The following is a 22,291-nucleotide window of genomic DNA, read 5'->3' as shown; positions in this document are numbered from 1 at the left end:
CTACAAAGTCTCCAATTCAGGCCTCAGATCTTCAGGAACAAACTCCCCTTCTTCCATCTCACGTTGCGGAACTGTCTCAACCACTGGAAAAATTTGTGATGTTGTTGCACCCTCTTAAGCTTGAGCCCCCTCTACAGGTTCTTCAATAATGCATGGATCTACCAATTCTCTTTGAACTTCCTTCCCTTTATTCAATTTCTTCACACACCAAACTTCTTGTCGATTTTCTAGTCTACCATATTCTGTATTCTTACTTCTATCCCCAATTTTCTGTTTCCTTTCACCCCCTCGGCATACCACCTTTGAATGCCCCTGTCTATGAAATTTTTCATAATAAAATCCTTACTTTTCGTACCTCACTTCTTGCCAAATTTTTTGATTTTCAGAAACAATAATCGGGAAAGCATTCACCTGATCTGCCAATAAATCCACCTCCACGCACATTCTCGCATTTATAGCCCTAGTTTGATTAAGCGTAGCATTGTCAGTTCCTAGGTATCGACCAAACCTCATGGCTAGAATTTATAAGCAATCAGATCTGTACATGTGCATCGAAAGACTAGGGAGAAATAAGGCCAAGGATGGTTCCTGCTTCAAGTTGAAATCCTTTGTCCATCGAAAAATACGAAATGAAAATCTAGCCAAAATCCTTCCTTCACGAGACCATCCATGAAGAAAATATCGTTCATTCTTCATCTGAACCAGTACGTGAAAAATCATCCATGAAACTAACAGAAGGGATCTCCAGAAGGCCCCATGACTTTATGATATTCAAACGGATAACGTCAATGGATGGTCTAGATCGCAAAAATTTCAAAACCAACGTAAACTGAAAATTTTCCGCCACTTTGTTCATCTTAGCCTCCAAGAATATAAAACCAATATCTCCATCAACATCAACTGGATATCTCATGGCTAGTTTGAAAGAGGATGTTGATGGGTTAACAGCATTGACATTAAATCGTGATACTACATAGGCATAGGTCCTGAACCACCTTTCGAAAGAGGCCCTACTAGCGGAGGATACCCTAGAGGGCCGGTAGGCGCCGCCATCAACTCCTACATAGTAGGCGTCTTACTTTAACAAGAATTGAAGAGAGACATACCTGATTTAGAATGATTCAGACTATCGCAGAAGAAAGCTTACTGAAATTCAAAGTCCTAGAAAACCAGCAAGCGGCGAAGTGGGTGTAGTTGCAACTGATGACTCTTCTCTTTGGCGAAACTCTCATAGTAGGAGGAGGCTGGGCATTTCTCTTCTACAAATCCCGAAAATGGCACCATTTGACTCTCTTCTACAAAGCCCCGAACAACACCTAGTTGCCGTTGTCGCAAGGGCTAAGGGTCCTGTCATCGTTGTCTCAAGATCTAGAGTTCTTGAACCTGCCGTCATCCCACCACCATCGTCATAAGAAAACCTTCTCTACAAATCCTTGAAACGTCATAGACCACCCTCTGCAACCTCTGCTTCGGTGCTTCCACAGGCAAGCGGCTCCAGTGGCTTGAGTGAGCAAGCGACTCGATCTGGGCAAGCAGATAGCGACACTGAATTAGGGAAGGGCCGTGGGTTACAGTCGGTGACGGCGATGGCGACCAACCCTAGACCCTCAAACAACTTTCCAAACAGTCTGTCTGTCTCTGCTCCATTTAATACTTCAAATTGTACACATTTGCTTGTTTGTAGAAGGATGTACTAGTACAAAATTTTTTTATTATTGTTGTATTCACAACGTGTGGTCAGAAGAGGATTGTACTGGCCTGTAACGTGCACCAGATAGACTTAGACCTGATTAGGAGAACTAGGAGCACCATCCTGTAAGGTGTAGTTATAGGTTGGGGTTAGCCAAGTAATATGACTAGGGCCATTTCTCACTTAGTAAGGAGAGTAGGTTGTAACTGATGACACTCCACCCGTTAAGTGAGCATTAATGAAATCCTCTTACTTGTGAGCTTGAGGCGGGGACATAGGTAGTATTGGTTGAACCCCAATATCATATTGTGTTATGCTTTTTCTTCCCTATGCTATTTAAATTTTCGCACTCGAATGTTTATATCTTTAGTATTGTGAATGATTGGGAAGTACTGAGCATGCTTGATTTGTTTTATTTATCTGCTAAGTTTTATATTGTTAGGTAATTGGTATTTGCTTCAACGGACCCTAGGTTGTGAATTACTGATTGTGAATTGATTGAATTGATTCATTAAGAGACATTTTAAATGTTTCTTTTTCACTGGTGAGCATGTCTATCCTAATGTCTTTTACATCCTAAGTGCCCTCATATGTGAATTCTAATTTTTTCCATATTTCTTTAGCATTTTTACAAGAAATGACTCTATTAAACTCATTTACATCTAATGCACAATATAACAAATTTATGGCAATAGCATTTACTTGAATTGCTTTCTAGCCATCATCTGTATATTCATCTTCAGTCTTAGGTATATTTTCTTTTTCAACAATTTTCATTGAGACATAATCTCCTTTGGAGACAATCTTCCACACCTTCTAATAAACATTTTGAAGAAAAATGCACATTCTTTGTTTCGAGTAGGTGTAATTAACACCACAAAAAATAGGTGGACGTGTGGACTAGTGTCCCTCACCAAATGGGGTTACACCGATATTAGTCATTGTGATCTTTTACAAAAAACATTTAAGTCAAATGCGACGAGACTCTGATACCAAATTTGAAATTAGGTGTAATCACAAGAGGAGGGTGAAATGGTTATTTTAAAAATTTTAAGTCTTTAAGTCCTAATTTTAAAATGACACAACCACACAAACACAAGTTTGGAGATACATGGATTTCAGTATTATACAACCTAATAGATTCAAGCTATGTATTCCATAACCAATCAGTATTTCCCAATCAATCACTAGTGCATGAAATATTTAAGACATACACAATAGGTATATATAAAATAAATAATCAAACGCAAGCAGAAATAAAAATGAGACAAGGGAAGAGAGATGCACACTCCAGATTTTACGAGGTTCGGCCAACTTAGTCTACGACCTCACCTTGGATAGTCTACCCAAGGATTTCACTATATTGCTCCTTAACCTAGGACAGAACTTTCTGTTACAATCTATTGCTTACAAGAGGCGTAGCTTCCTCCTTCCCGGTTCACAACTCGAACCGTAAATACAATGGATAAATAAAAAATTTTAGATACACTCGGATGCTTCTAAACAAACTAATGTGTACAAGTGAAATCCTAAATACTCTCACAAGATATAACTTGAAGTTCAATTTAGTAAATGTGTTGATCTCAATATGATTTTGTAATAAAAAAATATATGATCTTTGTTTAAAGATATGTATGATGAGTTTCTCAAAAGATTTAAACCCAACATGATATATCTTCAAAGAATAATTTTTCAAATAATATGTATGTTGAAGATCTAGGGTTTGCTCTCAAATATATTTTGTAAAAACAAGAGAATATGAAATATTTGAATAAAAATATGAAGTGAATTCTTCAAAGATTTAGACCCTAGTATAATATTTTTTCCAAAAGATTTATTAACCAATGAATATATAGAAAAACTAGGATTCTTACTCTCAATTAAATATTAAATATAAGAGTATGAGAGAAAAAAAAAAACTTTTGAGATGAAGATTGAATGCCCAGAGAAGATATTTGTTTATCAAACCTCAATTTCAAAGATGCTTGCAAGATATATGTATGAATGCCCTTTGAAAGTTGAGAGAATGCCCAAAAATGTCTGAATGTGATAAAGTATCGGCAAGAGCTACAAAACTAGGTTTTAGGGTTCATATTTATAAGCACTTTTGGCATCTAGACATTTTCTAACTGTTGGATCATTGAAAGATATTTTAATTGCAAAAAAATTTTGCCCGTTGAGTGCTAGAGCGTCATTCTGCCCGAGAGACTTGTCGACAAGTGGACACACTAGCCGATGAGTGTCCTTCACTCGATCGTCGACGAGACCAAGGGACTCGATGATGAGTGGTCTGTCTGAGAAATTTAGGGTCTCGGTATTTTCTCGTTGACGAGGACTACATGCATTAGTTGACGAGTGGCCTTCAAGCATTCGTCGATGAGGTCAAGGGACTAGTCGACGAGTTCCCTATTATTCAGCCCCATTAACCTTTTAAAATTCAAATCCAACTTAAGACAAGTGCATATGAATATTTCATGAAAAACATGCATCCTAGGGTCCGTTTATTGGTCATTTTGAGCTTTCAACTATATCTTATGAGACATGTAAATACAAATATGACTAAATGCACATTACAATTGAGAAACTTAATTTTCATCATCCTTTTGCTCTTCTACTTCCATGGAATGAGTCAAGTCGTATGCGCTTCAAGTTCCTTATAGCTTTCATACCATTCTTACCATACATGCGTGCTAAGTAATGATTCTGTTCAAAATCTTAATGCACAAGTAAGATACTATGTCATTTGTCATTATCAAAATAGGATTAGAATCATAAAATCAACATAATTTTCAACTAGAGAGGAGTTTTCGAGTACCGTCAACTCTGACGCATCTAGTTCAATGTCACAGACATGTTGAACTAACTCCGTTTTTTTAAAAAGTAGGTACAATGTCCCCAAAATTTTCTCCTTCATTCAATATTCAATTTATTCATAATTAAACATTCAAATATATTGAAGAAGAAAGAAACACTTATATGAAGAAGTTGGAAGAAGAAATAAACATAGCAAAACAAGAGTTAGATAAAACTCATAAAAATGATTTAAATAAAGATTTAGAAATAAAAGAACTCAAAAAGGTAGTTGAGGATAAAGAAAAGATTGTCTATAATTTTACTAAAGGTAAAGAGAAATTTGAAAAGATGATTGGACAACAAAGACTTCATGGAAACAAAGAAGGAATAGGCTACAATGGTAAAATAAATAGAAGGAATAAAAAGCTATACATGTGATATTTTGCTAAGGAAGCTAAGTTTTATGCTAGTACTTCATCAAATAACAAACATGAACACACAACTTGTTATATGTGCAAGACTAAAGGTCATATAATGTTCAATTGCCCATTAAAGAAAAAATATGTTAAAATTCAAGAAGAATGGAAAACAAATAGTGGAACCAACAATAAAACAATGAAAATCAAAAGAATTTGGATTCCAAAAACTAACACATAGTGTCCCTCATTATAGGTTTGTCTTAGGACAACAATGACAACGGACAAATGGTACTTGGACAGTGGATGCTCAAGGCATATGACTGGGGACAAGACCAAGTTCACTACCTTAACACAAAAGGATGGGGGATATGTCACTTTTGGCTACAATGCCAAAGGTAAAATTATTGGTATCGAAAAAATTGGTAAAGAATCTTCACTCACTATAGATAATGTGCTATTAGTAGAAGGATTAAAACACAATCTTTTAAGTATTAGTCAATTAAGTGATAAAGGGTTCGAAGTAATGTTCATGAAAGAAAAAAGTGTTATCCAGGATCCCAAAAATAAAGAAACCTTGTTTATGGCTCATATAATAAATAATGTTTATTGTATAAATCTTGAGAAAACAAAAATCAAAACATAACTTGTTTAGCAGCTATGAATGAAGTAAGTCGGTTATAGCATAGGAAATTAGGACATGCTAGTATGGACCTACTATCTAAATTATCTAAGAAAAATCTTGTAAAAGGATTACCAAACATTAAGTTTGTAAAAGACAAGATGTGTGATGCTTGTCAAAAGGGAAAACAAGTAAAAACAAGTTTCAAAAAGAAAAAGTTCATATCCACCAAAAGACCCTTAGAACTTCTACACTTAGACTTATTTGGTCCAACTAGAACCATAAGCTTAGCTGGAAAACAATATGCTTTTGTAATAGTAGATGATTTTTCAAGATTTACTTGGGTAATCTTTTTAACAAACAAAGATGAAGCTTGCCATCAATTAATAACCTTATGCAAGAAATTACAAAATAAGAAAGGTTATAATGCAACAAGCTTTAGAAGTGACCAAGGAAGAGAGTTTAAAAATAAGGAGTTTGATAAATTTTGTAATGAACAAGGAATAACTCACAATTTTTCAGCACCTAGAACTCCACAACAAAATGGAGTTGTCGAAAGGAAGAATAGACCTTGCAAGAAATGACAAGAACAATGCTCAATGAAAATAGTTTACCTAAATATTTTTGGGCAGAAGCTGTAAATACAGCATGTTACATTGTAAATAGGGTATCAATAAGATAAAAAATAGATAAAACACCATATGAACTTTGGAAAGATAGAAAACCAAACATATCCTACTTTCATGTATTCGGTTGTAAATGCTTTATATTAAATACTAAAGATGACCTAGGAAAATTTGACGCAAAATCGGATGAAGGTATTTTCTGAGGTTATTCTACAAATAGTAAAGCTTATAGGATTTATAATAAAATAACTTCTACAATTATGGAATCAATTCATATAACTTTTGATGAATCAAATCATTACAACATTAAAGATATGAATGATGAAAAAGAAGTCACTTCACAAAAGGAAGAAGTTCTTGAAATAAAAGAAGAAAAGAACGATGATGCATTAAATGAAAACCTTTTAGAGAAACTAAAACTTCCTAAAGAGTGGAAATATGACAAAAATCATCCAAAAGAAAAAATTCTTGGTGAAACATCAAAAGGAATAACCACTAGAGTCTCACTAAAAAATATTTGTAATCATTATGCTTTTTTATCCCAAGATGAACCAAAAAATATTGAAGATGCTTTAAAAGATGATTCTTGGATTATAACTATGCAAGAGGAATTAAATCAATTCGAAAGAAGTCAAGTATGAGAACTAATACCAAAACCCAAAGATAAATTAATCATTGGAATTAAATGGGTGTTCAGAAATAAGAAGGATGAAAATAGAGTTATTGTGAAAAATAAAGATAGGTTAGTAGCACAAGGATATAATCAGGAAGAAGGAATTGATTATGTTGAAATTTTTGCACCTGTGGCAAGAATGGAAGCCATTAGGATGCTTTTAGCCTATGCAGCCCATAAAGATTTTAAGTTATATCAAATGGATGTGAAAAGTGCATTTTTGAATGGATATATAAACGAAGAAGTATATGTCAAACAACCACCAGGGTTTGAGAATTCTAAAAATCCAAACCATGTATTCAAATTGACAAAAGTTTTTTATTGCTTGAAACAAGCTCCAAGAGTTTGGTATGAGAGGTTAAGTAAATTCTTATTTAAAAATGAATTGACAAGAGGAAAAATTGATAGTACCTTATTCATTAAAACTAAAAACAAAGATATGTTGTTAGTTCAAATATATGTGGATGATATTATATTTGGAGCTACAAATAAAGATCTATGTAAAGAATTTGCCACATGTATGCAAAAAGAGTTTGAGATGAGTATGATGGGAGAAGTAAACTACTTTCTTGGATTACAAATCAAACAAGCAAGAAATGGAATTTTTATAAATCAAACTAAATATATTAAAGACATGTTAAAAAAATTTGATATGGAAGAAAGTAAACCCATAGGAACTCCTATGAGTACTTCAACTAGTCTTGACAAAGATGAAAAAGGGAAACAAGTTGATACTAAGCACTATCGAGGAATGATAGGAAGCCTACTCTATTTAATAGCAAGTAAGCCAGATATCATGTTTAGTGTATGTATGTGTGCAAGATTTCAGTTAGCCCCAAAGGAATCACATCAAACAGTAGTCAAAAGAATCCTTAGGTATCTCCTAGGTACACTTGAACTAGGATTATGGTATTCAAGGGAATCTGAATTTGAAATGATTAGTTATTCAGATGCAGACTTTGCTGGATGCAAAATAGATAGAAAAAGAACAAGTGGAATATGTCGCTTTCTAGGACATTCTTTAGTTTCATGGTCTTCAAAGAAACAAAATTCTGTAGCATTGTCTACAACAGAAGCGGAATACATTGCTGTAGGAAGTTGTTGTGCTCAAACATTGTATATGAAACAATAGTTAAAAGATTTTCAAATATAATATCAAACTATCTCTATCAAATGTGATAACACAAGTGCTATTAATATTTCAAAAAATCTAGTATCCCACTCAAGAACAAGAGACATTGATATAAGACATCATTTCTTAAGAGATTATGTACAAAACGAAGATACAGTACTAGAAATTGTAAATACACGTGATCAATTAGCAGATATTTTCACAAAACCTTTGACGGAAGAAAGATTCATATTTATAAGAAGAGAATTGGGCATGCTTCATAGTTGTGAAGTTATTTAGAAATTGTTCTAGTTGGCAAGCAATTGCCACCAGCGTACCAGGCGGCTGCTTGGCTACTGTCTTTCAAAATTCCACAAAGACAGGTGTCTGCCACATTGAAGTAGGCGACTGCCTTGCGGCGGGTAGGGTTTAAAACCCTATTTTAAGTCATTTTAAAACCCACCAGGCGCCTTACCATTCATTTTTCTCTCTGAAACCCTTCGTCTCCATCACTTTTCATACAAAAATCTTGCTTAAAACATCTTAAAACCTAGTATCAAATCTTTCTTCCACACAAAAAATGAGCTTAACTTAGAGTTTCCTTGATTTTCTTCCTCATCCAAACATGCCTAGAGCAAAAACCGTTGGTGTTAAAGGATCTTCCTCTTCCACAAGAATAAATAATGATGAGGTGGAGAAATGGTTGGTCACTCCACACGCCAAGCACCTTTACCGAAATCAAATTGCTTCAACTGAACCGATATTAGGTAAGGTACTTGACGTAACATTCTTCAATTCTGATTTTCCCGAAATCTTGGAACTTTTCAAGAACATTGGATGGGATAAGTTTATCACCTACCAAGCTAAAGGCTATTATCCCAATGTTGTGTGTATTTTTTATGCAAACATGGAGCGATGCGAAAATGGAATCAAAACAAACATACTTGAGAAAGATATCCACTTGAATTCAATATCCTTGGGAAAGATTCTTCGAATTAAGCCAGGGGATTTTGAGATTCACATTATTGAGAAGCAATGGATTATGGCTCAAGGTTTTACACCACAAGAGTTTCTGCTGCTGGTGATGACTTACACTTCTGTTAACTTTGGTCATCCTCCACTTTATAAGCAGCTTAGTTTGAAAGCACTCATTTTGCACAAGCTTATTACGAACAACATTTTACCAAGATCTGGTTCTCACGATCACATTTTATTTCTGGATTGTTTTGTAATGTAGTGCATCCTCAAAGGGAAGAAGATGGATCATCCAAGTGTGATCATTCAGTGGATTATCATGAAAGTTGATGCTCCCCATGTTGTCCTACCATATGCGGGAATGTTGAATATGGTTTTCGCTCATTTTAATGTTTAACTCCATCATTCAACTTTACTAGCAAGACGTACTATGATATCTTTTCTAACACCGTTCTAAAATGGATGAGCTATAAAAATTCTCCTCAAGGATGGTTTCATAAAGGACATAGGACTGTCTCATCTGCACCATCACCTTCTTCATCTTCCATCCAAACACCTTCAGTTCAGCTTGCTCCAAACACTCCTTCATGGTTTGTTCCATTTTTCAACCATTATATGATGTTCAGTGATGGTATGAAATCTAGTCTTGGTACTTTGCAAGAAAATGTTACATCCATAGAAACTCATTGTTCACAAATTGATAAATGAGTTGAAAAGATTGAGCAACAGTTAGCTAGTTCCTCTAAAGGAAAATCTCTTATGAGTATCAACTCTGCTACATCTAGTGAGGATGAATCTGGAGAACAAGAAGAAGGATAAGATGACAGTGAACAGGAGGAAGGAAATGATGAATCTGAAGAACAAGAAGAAGAAGCTGATGAAAGTGAATATGGAAGCCTCTGACTGATGTGCTCTTACCTACCACTTTTATGTGTTTTTATGTATTCAAGTTCTATCGGCTAGGCAATCTTTGGTGTTCTAAAACTAGTATTTTGACTTGCAGCATTTCTTTGTTTTTGTATCTCTTTCTCCTTTTTGATTGATGTCCAAAGGGGGAGAAATGTTTAAGAGGAAGTTGTGAGTGCAAAAATATAATACACTTATGGTTTGTAAATCTTTATTGTGGTTTGTGACTTAATAAGCTCGATGGAAGTTTCTTTGTACTTACTTATGTGCATAAATTATACTTTTAAATATATCATGCATATTGATAGAGGGAGCCATAATTATTAAAATCTTAGTATTTTTGCTCTCGATTTGTCATCATCAAAAAGGGGGAGATTGTTGGCCTAATAAAGGCTTACAATTCTTATTTTGATGATAACAAATGATATGTTTAATATGTTTCTAGCAAAAGTTTTCAGGAAAACAGTAAAGCTAAAGTGCAGAAGGAAGTTCAAAGAATCTTTGAAGAATACAAAGAAAAGCTTATGGGTTATCAAGAACATGAAGAACAAAATTATATTATGAAAATCTCAAAGGAAAGATTGCAACCACAAAGCTGATGGAAGATCAAGTTTGAAGACTAAAAGAGTTATAATAAGGATATTCTAAATGTAAGTACTTCAAGGTTAAACTCAAATATTTTGAAGGTCATAGAAAATCAAAAATATGTTTATAAACATATATATTCTAAAGAGTATTTTTCAATAAATAAAAAGGGCTTAAGAAGAGAATTTTTTTGAAAATAATGAAGGGTCAGGCGACTGTCATGATGAGGCAAGCGACTGCCACTTGAAGAAAATGATTTTTCAAAAAGTCAGTAACTAGACAGGCGATTGCCTAACCAGCCAGGAGCCTGCATGTACAAGCCAGGCGACTGCCTTGGTTCTGGCAGGCGACTACCTGCATTCTATGTTGAGAGTTATTTTGTGACAGACGACTGCCACTCGAACGTTGATATTAATTCTCTCAACGGGAATATTTTTTAAACCACGTTTTTAAACATATTTATTTCAAGATATTTGGAAATTATTTTTAGAAATCTTTGGGAGTAATGGATGGCTTCTAAAACATCTATAAATAGTCAAAAGTTTCAAAGGTTTAAAATGTTCATCATTGAGGCAATATTGAAAGGTTTTTTGAAATTAAGCAATTCTCAAGAGTTTTCAGATCCGGCAAAGTTTTCAAATCCGGCAATATTCGAAGTTTTTAGATCAAACAACTTTTCAAAGTTTCTTTTTTGGATCAAGCAATCTTCAAGTATTCAAATTTCTCAAAGGATCTAAATCTTTCTTGTGCTTAAAATTCTGATCTACTATTGATTTATACTTTGAAACAAAGCTTTCAAAAATCAGAATCTTTCATTTTTCTTTGAAAAATTATTTGGTAGTTCATACTAAGTACTGAGGTTCAAATTTCTTATATTTGAATTACCCTGGAGTATAAGTGAGCTGATCATTGTACTAATTTGCTCTATTATGAGAGTTCTCTTTTGTACACATAATTTGATTATCATCATTCTTAAAAACGATTCAAAGCTGTTGAATTGTTGGACCAAACAAAGGTTTATTGTTTGGAGAGGCGGACTCTAGCCTAGCATAAGGAGTGGTTGTAAATTGATATAGTTCCACCAGGTAACGGAACTGATATAGGGGAATCCCTTGGTGTTTTTGCCAAAAGCGAGGACGTAGGTTGTGTTGAAGCTGAACCTCGTAAAAACTCTTGTCTTTTTCTCTCTGCTTTACTCTACAATTTTTACTTGCTATTGTTATATGATTTATAAGTGCAGGTTGCAGGTTATGAATTGAGAAAGAAACAAAGGAACTTGATATTAAGAAATTACGTTTTGATTAATCGTTTGTAGAAACCCAAAAAGGGAGTACGTTGATTAATCTGTGGAAATCTTGATCAAGTAAAGTGTATACTATGAGTTTTCAGGAAAATCAATAAAAGTTTTTATATTTTGATTGGGTGATTGAATTATCATGATTTCATTGATTTACTTGTGAATTTAAAATTTCAGTATTCTTAAGTGTGATTATTGTTCATATATATATATATATATATATATATCTTGTTTTCTAGATTGTTAAAATCTAAAGTCTAAAAATCATTAAAATAGAAAAAGGAATCCAATTCACCCCCTCTTGGGAAGTTATTCCTCATTTCAAGGGAGACATAAACTTTGCTAAAGTGATGGGATTAGACCATTTTGAAGTGAAAATCTGAAGGGACATAACTTGTGGTCTATCTCATACAAAATTTGGATATTATCGCAAAGGCAATACAATCTCTCAGCACAAGCCTAGTTTTTTGCGCGCTAAACTAGGCCACAGCAGCTACAGCTCCTCTTAGATACATGCCTATGCTGATATAACAAAATTGTCTTTTAATAATAATAATAATAATAATAACTCCTACAATAACAATAAAATTTAAAAGAAAATCATGAACAAGCTTTGCGATGAAGCTGCTTTTATGCTTTCTGGTCCTCCACTTATAAGTAAAACAAAGTAAAAATCTTTCTATTCTGGCTATTTTGGTTGTAGGCTAGAACACATCTGGAAGTGATTGTAGCCTTAGGACATTTTAATGCAGCATTTAACTTATTGTTTTCTATCCAAACTGCATTTACAAGAGCTGCGAAAGGACATTTTTATTCTTGACTACTGTTCTGTTGGTGGTGGAGAGCTCAAGTCCTTTATTGCTTGGTTCGGTTCTACTGGAATAGCCACACCATTGCACCATGATCCACATCCTAACATACTTGCTCAGGTACTGCATACCTATATATTGAGAAACCATAACATAGAACTTGCCTGTGATATTGAATAATCATAGCCTAGCGGTCTTCTTATGTTTTTGAAATCTGCTCATATTTAAAATTTGACTCCACTTCTATTAAAATGTCATAAGATTGTGAAAAAATAAATATAGGTCGTTATACTTTTAGTTGAGTTGAACTGGGGGCAATTGCCCACTCTCCGCCGCTTGCAACAACAGGATGTGTTTGACATAACCTAATGTGGATTAATTTGGACATATTATTAGTTAAATTAACTCAATTAAAAGCTCAATGGCTACACTAACCCAGCTTGCATATTTCAGTAATACGTAAGAGTTTCCTAATTCAGTCAAGGATTAGCTTAAATCCCAATCCAAAAATGAAAATAATTAAAAATGTCAAGCGACTAGGCGGCAAGCGGCTGGGCGGCAAGTCATTGGGGTTGCGCCAGGCGGCAATCGGCTAGCCGGCCAGTAGCAACCAGGTGGCTGGTGGCTCTCTGGCGAATCGCAAGCAGCAGCAGGAGGAAGAGTGCGAGGGAGAGTTGGGGATTTGGGATGCGAGGAATTTTGTGGGGAGGGGAAGAACGAGGATATTTGGGGAATATTTTTAGTTTAAACCGTCACTAATACATTTTAACTATGATATTTTTTTTTAAAAAAATAATTAACATTAACTAATGCCGACGGAAACAAAACTGTTACTAACAATACCCAGTTGTGATGGTTAATTATGAATTTTTTTTTTTATAAAAAAATTTTTGTTAATTAATAGTGATGGAACCAAAACCATCACTACAAAGTCTGAGATTCAAATATTACATAGATATATGGGGGATAAATACTTGGACCAATGAGCGATAGTTTTACATTCATCACTAAAATCATTTAGTGGCGACAAATCAATATTTGTCACTAAAAAATTTCCAGAGAGCATTTTAGTGACGGATTTAAACCATCACTAAAAATTTGCCAAAATTTTTATTACTTTAAAATAATTTAAATTATTAGTGACAAAAAAAGATCGTCACTAAAAATTTTAATAGTGACCAACTAGAATTCGTCACTAAAAGTTAATAGTGACAAGAAAATTATTAGTGATGAACGCAAATTCGTCACTATTGTGTCTTTATTCATGACAAAATGCATTTCGTCACCAATACTAAAACTATTAGTGATGAATTTTTTTCCGTTACTAGTATTAGTGATGATTTTTTGTTGATTACTAATACTAAAAAAAACATTTTTTGTAGTGAACATTAATCTAGGATGGATCTTGAAATTCCAACATGCATGGGAGTAATTAATGGACGCTCTGTATAAGATGAGTGAAGGAAGAATGGAAAAGATAAGTACGCATTGAAAGCCTAACCACCAAGTTCTCTCAATTAAGCTTCTTTTTTATCAGCATATTTACTTGAGCTTTCAGAGCATTTCCCCGAAGTTTGATTCGGATCAGTATGTGTTCATCTTTGAGTGGACGCAAGAACCTAGGAGATCAACCACTTAATATAGAGATATTGTAACCTTAAGTATCGAGTATTCTCATGAAGCCAATTTTTGCATCATTTTCGTATGCATTGACATTTTTTTCTTTCTTTTTGAGTTGATTTCTACAAATCTACTCTCAATATTTATAGTTCTTCTAAAAATTGATTTGTGATTTGTCCCCTTCCATGCACAACATTAAAACCCTTAAAACCCAACATGGCAATAACTTCTCATTGATCATATTGTCTCATGCAACATACACGATCTTGCAGTGTTCCTCCATTTTTTATAATTTAGGTAGTCAATCTAGTGACCCTTCTGCAACTGACAAGCCACATAAATCTGGATTGCCTAGGTTGCCTAGCCACTTACTCAAGTTGCTTCTTTAAGCAGGCCGTATCCTATTCTCAGGATCAATCTACCTTTTCACCTACAATATAAAAATATATCTAGATTAATTAATCAATATGGAGAATGAAGATTACACCCTCTGCGTGTGAATATACAATTGGCTTTCATAACTCAATCGACAACTAGCAGCATGCTGAGCATTTTCCTTCTTGCTCAGAGAGAGAGAGAGAGAGAGAGATTGTGATTTAGATTTCGGCATAGCCCAGTTATTGTGGTGAGAGGAGGAATTATGATTTATGGACCAGAAGTGTTAGTCCTCTAAGGCTGCCCAGCTAGCAGACCCAAGAAAGAAAAAGAAACAAGGGTGTAGCCATTAATCAATCAATTAAAAGAAAATCAAAATTCAAGATGTAATTGATGGGGCTTCAGACCGACCTGGGTCTGTCTTCCTTTCATCAACTTTCACATGCTGATAAAGATACGTTGATCGAGACTATTATAAGTCTTAAGAAAAAACAACACCCCCACCTCCTCCAAACAAGACCCCCATAGAATATTTCAATATTTAAAAGAAAGAAAACACCAACTCGTCTACCTAGTTGATCATGAACATGTACAGCCTTTCTCCTTTTCGTTTTTAAATATATATATATATATATATATATATATTTTAAAATTTTAATTTCCTCGAAGAATGAGGATTTGTATCATATCATTATCATATAGGCATGTTGTTAGTGGCAGCAAAGATACATGAACACTTACCACTTGTGGGGAAGGAGCAGATTTCGATTTAATTTAGGATTTTGGAGAGGACGAAAAAGTCAAAGGGTCAAGAGTGGGGTCTCTCTAACTCTCATAAATATTAATATTTTTTTATTTATTTACAATATTAATAAAAATAAAATAAAGAACGGTTCTTCGTCTCCTAATGCACATATAGCCACTTCATCTAGGCTGCTAGCTTGCTTAGCAAGTCAGTGCATGCCTAAACCCTAAGCATATACTAATATACACAGTCACACACACACACACACACACATAATTAATAAAATTTAACTTGCGGCTTGTCTTGGCACATGCCACTTCTCTTCTTCTCACTTCTTCCACATGCCACTTTCCTTTCTTCTCTCTCTCTCTCTCTCTCTCTCTCTCAACATTTGTCACTTGTCAGCCCAATCCTAAATAAATTAATAATTAAATACCCCCTTCTTTATTTGTACCACTATATATATACACATAACCCACCTCCTTGTCCATCGTCTCTATTCCATTCTAATCCAAAACAAAACTCATCTCTCTCTCTCTCTCACTCTCTCTCTCTCTCTCTATCTCTCTCTCTCTCTCTCATGGATCCCCATATTAGCGTCGGAAGCTGCAATAACAGCAGCGCAGTTCAACAAGCAGAAGACGATATGGACATCAGAAAAGGCCCCTGGACTGCCGAAGAAGACCTCATCCTCACCAATTACATCACCATCTACGGTGAAGGCCGCTGGAACGCTCTCGCCCGCTGCGCTGGTGAATTTCTTATACTAATTTCCACACACACGCACACACATCCATTAATTATCAACAAAAAGAAATACCCATTAATTTTTTTCTTTTCCAAATTTTGCATGCACATATATAAACACACATACCCATTAATTTTCCTTATAAAAAAACCAAATACCCATTAATTTTTTTTTTTTTTTGAATTTTTGCGTGAAGGTTTGAAGAGAACAGGGAAAAGCTGCAGACTGAGATGGTTAAACTACCTGAGGCCGGACGTGAGACGGGGGAACATAAGCCTGCAGGAGCAACTTCTGATTCTGGAACTTCATACCCGGTGGGGGAACCGGTGGTCGAAAATAGCCCAGTTCTTGCCGGGTCGAACCGACAATGAGATCAAGAACTACTGGCGGACCCGGGTCCAGAAACAAGCCAAGCAGCTCAAGTGCGACGTCAACAGCCAGCAGTTCCGGGACACCATGCGCTGCGTCTGGATCCCTCGCCTCCTCGAGCGAATCCGGGCCGAGTCCGAATCCTCCGCTGGCGGACTACCCAACTCCTCCTCCCCCGCCAGCACTACTTCTGAGGTATCCGACGATCGGTACGATGACCTCCTGCAGGTTAGCCCCGGCGGCGCAGGCTGCGAATTCGGGTACGGGCAGGTTGTGTCCGGGACTTCGTCGGAGTCCTCAGAGGCCCAGGTTTCGCCGGATTCGGGTCTGGTGGAGTCCTACAGTTTCCCGGGCTGCAATTATCAGCAGGACAGTGCGCAAAACGGGCAGGGTTATTGCCCGGAATTGAACGGGTCGGATCTTCAGGTCTCGGAGCAGTGGGTGGGAGGTGGAGATGAGTCGTTAGTGGAGAACATGTGGAGTGATGAGGACATCTGGTTCTTACAGCAGCAGCTGAATTTAAATTGACTTTTGGCTGAAAACAACCATTAATTATCTATAAACATATTCAAAATCCACGGGCTGCTCTGTACAGAGAAAATTAAATGAGTATATAAATATATATATATATATATATATATATATATATGAGTAGGTGAGGATAGGACTTACTGAAGAACAGGGAAGATGTGTAATATATATAGGTGCAAACTCTACAGCCACAAATTGCTTGTAGAGGAAGTTTATTTGATTTATTTAAACTTTGAAAGAACAAGTTGGGGGGATCATCAGTAGAGAATGCTCCATGGGGTAGAATTGAAGTTCGGTTCTGAGGGTACTGCTGCTACATGCATGCACGCATGCATGCGTGTGTACATTGATTTGTAACTACTATTTCATTTCATGTTAAATAATTACGTTCACTTTGTTATTTTCTGCTTTGTTGGTTGGATTGGTTCTTCCTCTTCCTTTTCTCTTCTGCTCTTATTATTACTATTATTAAGAGAAAAGACACTAACCTCCTTTGATATTTGGTAAAAAGACAAGGATCTCTCTCCTGGGTTTTAACAATGTCATAAACCTTCCTTAAAGTTTCAAAAATGTCACAAACCTACCATAAGATTGATTAAAAAAATACAAACCTCCCCTAAAATATATATATATATATATATATATATATATTTGTAAAATACAAAAAGATGTTTATAGATATATATATATATATATATATATATATATTTTGGGCAAACTTCAAGGTGGATTTTTAGAATTTTTGAAATGTCATAAGAGGTCATTGTCTTTTTACCATATTTTAGGAGAATTTAATAGCTTTTACCCTTATTATTATTATTATTATTATTTAAAAAAGTTCAACTATACTATATTCAAGCTTGTTCATTGAATCTTCAATTGCTCAAGCTTGATTTGAGTTTGAATATGTTTGCTCAAGATTGCATATGCCTGTTCTCAAACTCAATGTAGCTTAATTATAATTGAGTTGATTTCTCTCATTAATTATTTTTTTACAATGAACTCTCTTAAGTCACTTAAGAAATAATCCAAAATAGTTTGTGCATGTGACATTTATATTGTAGTTTCTAGAAATCATTTGTTATCATTATTAAAAATTATTAAAATAAAAAATGAAAAATGAAAAGTAAAATTAGGAAGAATAACTAAAAATTGAAAAGTGGTAACTTATTTGGTTAATATTTTAAAAAAATAGAATTAAATAGTTGTTCTTATTTTTGTCCTTGAATTACATAAAAATTAATAAATATGATTATAATAATGAAAATAAAAAATTTAATAAAATAAAGGAAATTATAATCAATTTACATAATTATTATATTTTTATACTCACATTTTAGCAATTCAAAAATAATCATATTTTGCATAAAGGTTGAAATAATAACACAAATTGAACATACTATAATCAAAACAGAAATTGTTATAATTATTTTAATTCATTATTATATTTCAAAAATCACTTTATAGGGACAAGGTTATTATGCAGGACAATTGAAAAATAGAAAAATTTTTTACATGGCTTTGATTTTTATTTTTTTTTCTGAAACTTTATGTACATTTCTATTTTAGTTATACTTCAATTCTCATATGATCATATTATTTTAATTTTAATTAAATATTTTTTTTATAAAATGAATATTTTAATCCAAAAAATTTATCCTAGATATTAGAATATTTTGGCAACAAGTGGAAATTATAAAATTTAATTTTTATTTTTTTCGTAAATCGCTAAAAATTGATAACAAGAAAAATGACAACATAAACAAATGTATTTCCATAATCTATTTTTTGATCATACAAAAAAAAAAAAAAAATAGAAAAAAGAAAATAGAAACAACACCGAAAAACCCTAAAATGAGATGACTCTGTTGTTAAGAATAGTCCCCCTCGGGGGGTATTCGGAGAGGTAGGCCCTTATCCCATTTCTTCCTAAAGTTAGGAATGGCGGGTCAGCATTCTAAGTGGCTTGAAAAGCGGAAATGCGCTTCAAGGAGCTCCAATTGTAAATCGGAAAAGGAAGGTTGACCGTACTGACCCTGCGTTGGTGCGATTTGGCCTGATGTGGAAGGTTTATGATATGGTTGCGTTAAAGGGTCTTGACTTCCACGTACGAGGATCACATGCCCTAACTAACTTTAACGCCCAAAAAAAAAAAAAAAAAAAAAAAAGAAAAGAGGGAGTGGGATGCATGTACTAGCACAAGTCATGTTTGGCTACTAGAGCATGGAATTTCAGTCATTGAGTTTGGAATTATAAAAATTTAGAATTTGACAAAATTCAAACAAACAAGGTCATGATCCAAGCTGATCTTGCCATTTGGACTTGCGGTGTTTACCATTATTGGTTAAGACCAAGGTCATGATCTCATGAATAGTAAGATGGTTTTCAAGCCAACTGATTTACTTCTCCATTCTAAGTTCAAACTTACAAGATAAACTATTTATCCAGAAGAAAAAAGAAACCCAACAAGATAAACTCAGGGATAAAACAAATAAGCAAATCTTGACCTTTCTCTTCTTCAACCATTCTTTATAATTTATAAGGCCAACACTGAAATAATTAAGAAGTGGAGAACAACTACAAATGGGTCATTCAGATTTGTTGAAAAAACGCCAAATTAAAGTCACCTACCCCCTCACTTCAACAACCCCAGCCCCCTCCTCCCCAAAACAAAAACAAAAACAAAAAAAAAAAAAAGCAAAAGCCAAAAACACAACGCAGATTGAAGGGAATATAGATACATTCTAGACTGTTTCCATTCTGGGTTTTCAATCTTCAAAGTTGTCCTTCTGAGTGGCAAGGTAAACTAGTAAATAAAGAGGACTTATGGAGATATTCAACGGGTTTGATGTTCTTTAAACTAAAGTGCTGACTGCTGCAGTAGTTGAAATACCTTTTCCTCTTTTCTTCCCATTTCCCTAGGGTCTTATTTTAAAATAAACACTTCTGAATTGGTCCTCTTTGCTTTCATTTTTTATTTTTATTTTTTAATGTTGGAACTGGTGAGTGGTGCTTTCCTTTAATTTGTATGAAAACAAAACAAGATAGAATAAAATAAGCACAAGGTTTAGTTCTTCCTTCTTCTTCTTCTTGGGTGTGCTTTGTCCTTTTCCCAAACACACCACCTTGCTTGTTACAATAATTCTATTGTATAATATAATATACTATAGGTTGATGTAAGATATCTAGCTAGTCTAAATCAATTCAACATTAAAACCCATTTGATTAAGTTTGAATTATTAAACTTGTTGTATATTAGGCAGTTTGCAACTTACAAAAATGGTCCCCCAACACTATGTCAATTAGAAGTTTTGTCCATAGTTGGATTAATAAGGTTCTTACTTCCATCAACGTCTTTTTCTTTATAATAATGTCATATATAGACGGTGATGGATAGTGAAATGTTTAATGGAAAAAATAATGTACCTATTCATTTACTCATTATCGTGTTTGAAAGTACTAGATAGGGCATTTTTTAGAAATAGAGGTCGAGGGCATTTTCGGAAAGAAATTTGAAGGTAGGATGGTGTTGTTTTAGTTAAAACATTCTTTAATTAGAAATGCTACACTTACCTTTTAAATATCACTCTTTTATTTACCCATTGTTTTGTTGATATTCTACTATTTATATGGTATAATTATTTAAAACAATAAGTAAGAAAAAATGTAATATATATATGTTAGTTAAGTGTAGCAGTACTTAACAAATTAACTAAATAATATACATATATATAAATTAAATAAGTTGGTGGTAAAGGGTATTTTAAAAATAAAATATAAGGACAAAGGAATACCTTAGAAATTAAATTTAAAGACCAAAAGCAATTGAGACTTAATTTAATAATATAATAGATATAAATAAAATAAGTTTGTGATTGACCTATTAGTAGATAAATAATTGGTGGTGAAGGAGATCTTTGAGAGAGACAAAGAACGTTTTTTAGGAAAAAAAAAATGGAGAACTTTAGTTAATAATAATATAGACATATGTTAAATAAAAAGGTGATAAAAGGAAATTCTATTCATCGCAATAAAATTGACATGAAAATTTTTCACGAGTCATGTGTAGTCTAATAATTTTTTGAAATTGATTTGAGTATGAAAAATCAACTCATCTTGAGATACCACATCAAAAAATTTATTTTGATGATTTTCATACAACTAATAGCAAAACTTGATGATAAATGGTATTTTTGAAAACAAAATATAGATACAAAGGGAGAAATACTCCATAGCCTCGATAGTGTATGACCGATGTTTATCAAATCTCTTACATTGGACTAGATTTAATACCTCTCTATCATTTTTAGATTGGGAAGAGTTTTCTTGTATTTTTACTGATTTGGGAGGGTGATCTCACTCACGTCTCTTATCTCTATTTTTCTTTCCTTATTCGGAGGCTCCAAGCTGGTTGCTTGTCTTCTCCCCTTTAATGAAGTTACCTTTTCTAAAAAGAAAAATATAGATACAAAGGATATTTTGAAAAGAAAATTTGAGATAAAGAGTTTTGGCCTCTCTTGTTTTACACAAATTCTCATTTTGAAAAATAAAATCTAGGTATAATGTGTTTGGCAACAAGTAACTTTTTTGTTTTTAAAAATAGATCATGTTGATGTTTGTTCAACTTGAACACGTGTAGCAGAATCACACAATCAAACATGAATCAATCAACAACCACTAATGCAATCATTCAATGATGAAATATACTCAAAAAGCAATCAAACAATAATAAGAAGAATAAAAAATACAGCTAGAACGCACAAGATTTACGTAGTTCGGCAATAGCCTACGTCCACGGGAGTAACACTTTGGTTTTCACTATGATCATTAATATTAAAGTTAAAATATTTGGGTTACAATATTGTTTAAGTATAAACCCAATGTGTACATAAGTGTTATAATATATCTCAACTACATGTGTATTGATTCTCTTGGGGAAATCCCTCCAATAAGCCCAATCTACAAGTCTCCTATTTGAAAATATGTAATCTGCGCCGACAGAAACCATCGACGGTTTGGAGTAGAAGGAAAACACTTTGCAGCTACTACTTAAAACTGTCGATGGTTAGGCCCCAAACCATTGACGAAGTTTTGCCCTGCATGGCTGCACCTTGCTTTTGCCCATTGTCCCTTGCGCCATGTAGCTTTCTTCGACATATGTGATCGACTTTGAATATGAGCCACATCCCCAATAATCTCCACCTTGGTGAATATTCACCACCTTGGAAATCTGAAAGCATAACCACTGCTCCACTCGAGCCTATAGATTGGGACCCACCTCCCCTCTAACACCTCGAGACATAAACCAAGTCCAAGCCACTCTTGAACTTGAATGTGGTTACAAGAACTTCACCTTGCTAAACACCCAGCTCCTTGAACAACACTCCAAACCACAATACT

The 22,291-nt window shown here is 34.1% G+C and overlaps 1 protein-coding gene across 1 annotated transcript; it reads left to right on the top strand.

Moving 5' to 3' along the window:
* Positions 1-15,823: 15,823 nt before the first annotated feature.
* On the top strand, positions 15,824-16,888 carry LOC131156120 (transcription factor MYB108-like). The gene is made up of 2 exons (XM_058109568.1): positions 15,824-15,995; positions 16,188-16,888. Exons 1-2 carry the CDS (start codon positions 15,824-15,826, stop codon positions 16,886-16,888), a joined length of 873 nt encoding a protein of 290 aa, XP_057965551.1.
* Positions 16,889-22,291: the final 5,403 nt, after the last annotated feature.

Source organism: Malania oleifera, chromosome 5, assembly GCF_029873635.1.
Source record: "Malania oleifera isolate guangnan ecotype guangnan chromosome 5, ASM2987363v1, whole genome shotgun sequence".
Lineage (NCBI taxonomy): Eukaryota > Viridiplantae > Streptophyta > Magnoliopsida > Santalales > Ximeniaceae > Malania > Malania oleifera.
The sequence above is the reverse complement of the archived record's forward strand: the minus strand, read 5'-3'. Positions and strand labels throughout refer to the sequence as shown.